The sequence below is a fragment of the Momordica charantia genome (assembly GCF_013281855.1).
Source record: "Momordica charantia cultivar OHB3-1 chromosome 7 unlocalized genomic scaffold, Mcharantia_2.0 BLBB01000007.1, whole genome shotgun sequence".
NCBI lineage: Eukaryota > Viridiplantae > Streptophyta > Magnoliopsida > Cucurbitales > Cucurbitaceae > Momordica > Momordica charantia.
The window spans coordinates 271326-274274 of NW_028275165.1; the positions used below are offsets into that span (position 1 = coordinate 271326).

Genomic DNA, 2949 nt, shown 5'->3' on the forward strand with positions numbered 1-2949 from the left:
ATTAATTAATAATTAACGTTACTTCCTAAAATTTGATTTTACTATTCAAACTGAAACATATGAAAAGCAATTCGTAGTGTTTTGACCACGTGGCCCTTTGATTTATTCATAATTTTAATTTTTAATGATCCAAATTAGGAGCTTCTGTTCAATAAAAATACAAAAAGTTTTAGGGAGGGAGGCGTGCGGCATTAAAAATTGAAAGCGGTGTCACCTATAACTATAACTATAAGGCATCATGTAATGTACATGTACCTGTTCCCTGCTGCAATTTACCATTAAAACCCTTTTCCCTCTCTTCTCTTCTCTTCTCCATCGCCGTCGCCATGTCTAAGGCTACTGTGGAGCTCGATTTCTTCGGCCTCCAGAAGGACGCCTCCTCCAACCGATCAACCTTACGAGGTCACTCTCCTTTCCTCTTCCTCTCAACTCTCCTTTTTCATTCTTATTCATCTCTTTTTTTCTTCTGCAGGCATTTCGAAGATCAACCCCGACCTTATCAAATCTCTCATCGGCTCTGCCTCCATTTCCCTGCCTCCTGCTCTCCCTCACTTCATCAGGTCAGTTCTATCTCTCTCTTCTTCTCCCCACTTTCCTTCATCTCTTCCTTTGATTTCATCTCTTTTCTCTCTCTCAGGCCGGACTCATCTCCCATGACAATCTTCTACAATGGAACCGTTGCCGTTTTTCACCTTCCTCCTCATAAGGTTGATTACTCATCTCCATCATACCACTTTGCATCACTCCTTCTAATTCTTTCTCGTGTGTAGGCGGAGAGCATTCTCAAACTTGTTGCGGAAGGAAGAGATGAAGCGGATCCAACGCCTGCAGTTCCATCCACCGATCACCACCACCAACACTTGCTTGCCTCTCTCGACGGAGGTCACTTCTCAACTCATTTCTTTTTTCTTTCTCTGCATTTATTACCATTTCTGTTGTTAATTATATGTTTCTCCTGCAGATCTTCCAATTGCCAGGAAGAAGTCGCTGCAGAGATTCTTGGAGAAGCGTAAGGAGAGGTAATCGATTCGTACTCCCACAAAATTAAATTTGCATACATCACCATCACACACAGTTCCAATTTATTTACCGATGCTCTGTTTTTTGTTTTTTTTTTTTCGTTTGTTTATGCTCGCTTTTGATTTAGGCCGGTATATTGGAAACAACGATGGGTTGATGTCCGTCGATTCCTAAATAATAATCAATGATAATCAAAAAATTATGTTCTCATATTTAATTGATTTATGTTACTCTGTTCGTATCGCCTACGAGGAGTGCGAGAGAGGAAAAGTAAAATGTTGGTCTGGAAGATATTAGAGTTGAGACAATGAAATTCCATTGATGCCTTTTTGAGGAAATGATGATATAAAAATTTGTTAGAAATTTTCTCATTATTTTTATAAACACTTGATACATTCATGCCTTCTCTGGTGCGTTATTAAAATTCTTAATTATCACGAGTAATTTTATTCTATGAAAATTTAATATTGAATTAATTTCTTTTGTTTTCTGGAAAATATTTTGAATATGTTATGGGGTTGGACCTACTTTTACTCTTTGTGGGAAATTAAGGAAGGGTAAAAAGTTAGGTCCGTAAATCTTGCTTTGGAATTCTGAAAGTATAGTTAGGCTTTAGAGAATGAGGAGGAAATGAGTAAATATTGATAGATATTCAATATAATTTATTCAAGTCATAATTTAAGCTTTTTGAGCTTTTTGTCGTGTGTAGTTTACTCATCTTATTAGAATGTTAGAATCCTTGCCAGCTTTTGGATTGAACCGTCATTTGTTAAAGCACTGAGTATTTGGATTTGACTGGAAAATTAAATTCCAGGAACCTTCCCTGATGCTTCTCATCAAAGAGATGAGAGAGAAAGGGGTAAAGAAAGATTTTAGGGGGTGTTGTGTGGTGATTTTCTTTCATTTATTGCTTCTGTTGCATTTCTTTTTTATGCAATAAAGTAATAAATAACAAATTATGGCTTCTCGGGGATGGAAAAGTAAAATAAAATTTTGGCGGTATTATATTTTAGGGAAACAAAAAAAAAAATAATAATAATAAATGAAGAGGGTTTTGGTTGTTGTGTGTACTGCAGGATGACTACGGCTGCACCATACGGCTGCCCCAAGACCCAGACCCAGACCCAGCTAACATAGAACAGAAGATGAAGATTACGCGTTTTCTGACACAGACAACTCTCTATTCTTCTTTCGCTCCAACTTATATTCATAAGGATTTGGATTATGACAACATATCATATGATTATATAATCTTATTTTATTTTTTGTATAACCATAGCCCACATATTGTTATGGCAACGTGTAGTGCCAGTGTTGGTGGTGGACTTTGAACCATACTCTGCAGTTGCTTTATTTTCTTATTTTTTAATTCATATGCAGCCTCCCTTCCTTTTTCTTGAATCCCAACTTTATGCCTTTCTTTCCTTCTTAATTATAAAGACTGGAATCTGATGATTCAAAATTGTACTCCAATTTGGTTTCTTTGGAAAATTGGATAACTACATTAATTGTCTAATACTTTTCAACTCAACCTAGCTTTTGTTATTGAAGCATGTGTTATGTATTTGTATTTGGGTCTATTCTAAAACATTTCCACAAAAAGATTATAATTTGGAAAAATCATAAACGGCGGATTCAACTTGTTAGTTCCCTAGGTTGAAATTGTCTCTGAAGGCATTTTTAATTCCCTCTCTTTTTTTCATAATGGTACCATTAATGAGATTTGAGATTCAAATGAATACATTAGATATTTACTATTATTATTAGGATAAACAGGTAGGCCATGATGTTTGAGTAGAAATTTTGGTACTCTTTTTAGTAAACCTAAACATGTTAGGTGAGAGATTGAACTATGCTCATTTCGATTAAAATGTATATCAATTAACATTGAGTGAAAAATTAGCATCAGTGTAAAAAGGTAAACGAGAG

General features: G+C 35.5%; 1 protein-coding gene across 2 annotated transcripts; it reads left to right on the forward strand.

The window, feature by feature from the left end:
• Window positions 1–211: 211 nt before the first annotated feature.
• LOC111017446 (protein TIFY 9) lies at window positions 212–2421 on the forward strand. 2 transcript variants are annotated; one of them, XM_022293191.2, is made up of 6 exons: window positions 220–402; window positions 473–560; window positions 638–707; window positions 771–882; window positions 962–1019; window positions 2097–2421. In XM_022293191.2, the coding sequence occupies exons 1-6, from the start codon at window positions 327–329 to the stop codon at window positions 2155–2157; spliced, it is 465 nt and encodes a 154-aa protein (XP_022148883.1). In that variant the 5' UTR covers window positions 220–326; the 3' UTR covers window positions 2158–2421. The 2 variants fall into 2 exon arrangements, with proteins under 2 accessions (XP_087982490.1, XP_022148883.1); XM_088126364.1 differs by lacking the exon at window positions 2097–2421 and having other exon boundaries at window positions 212–402; window positions 962–1023.
• The last annotated feature ends 528 nt before the right edge of the window (window positions 2422–2949 follow it).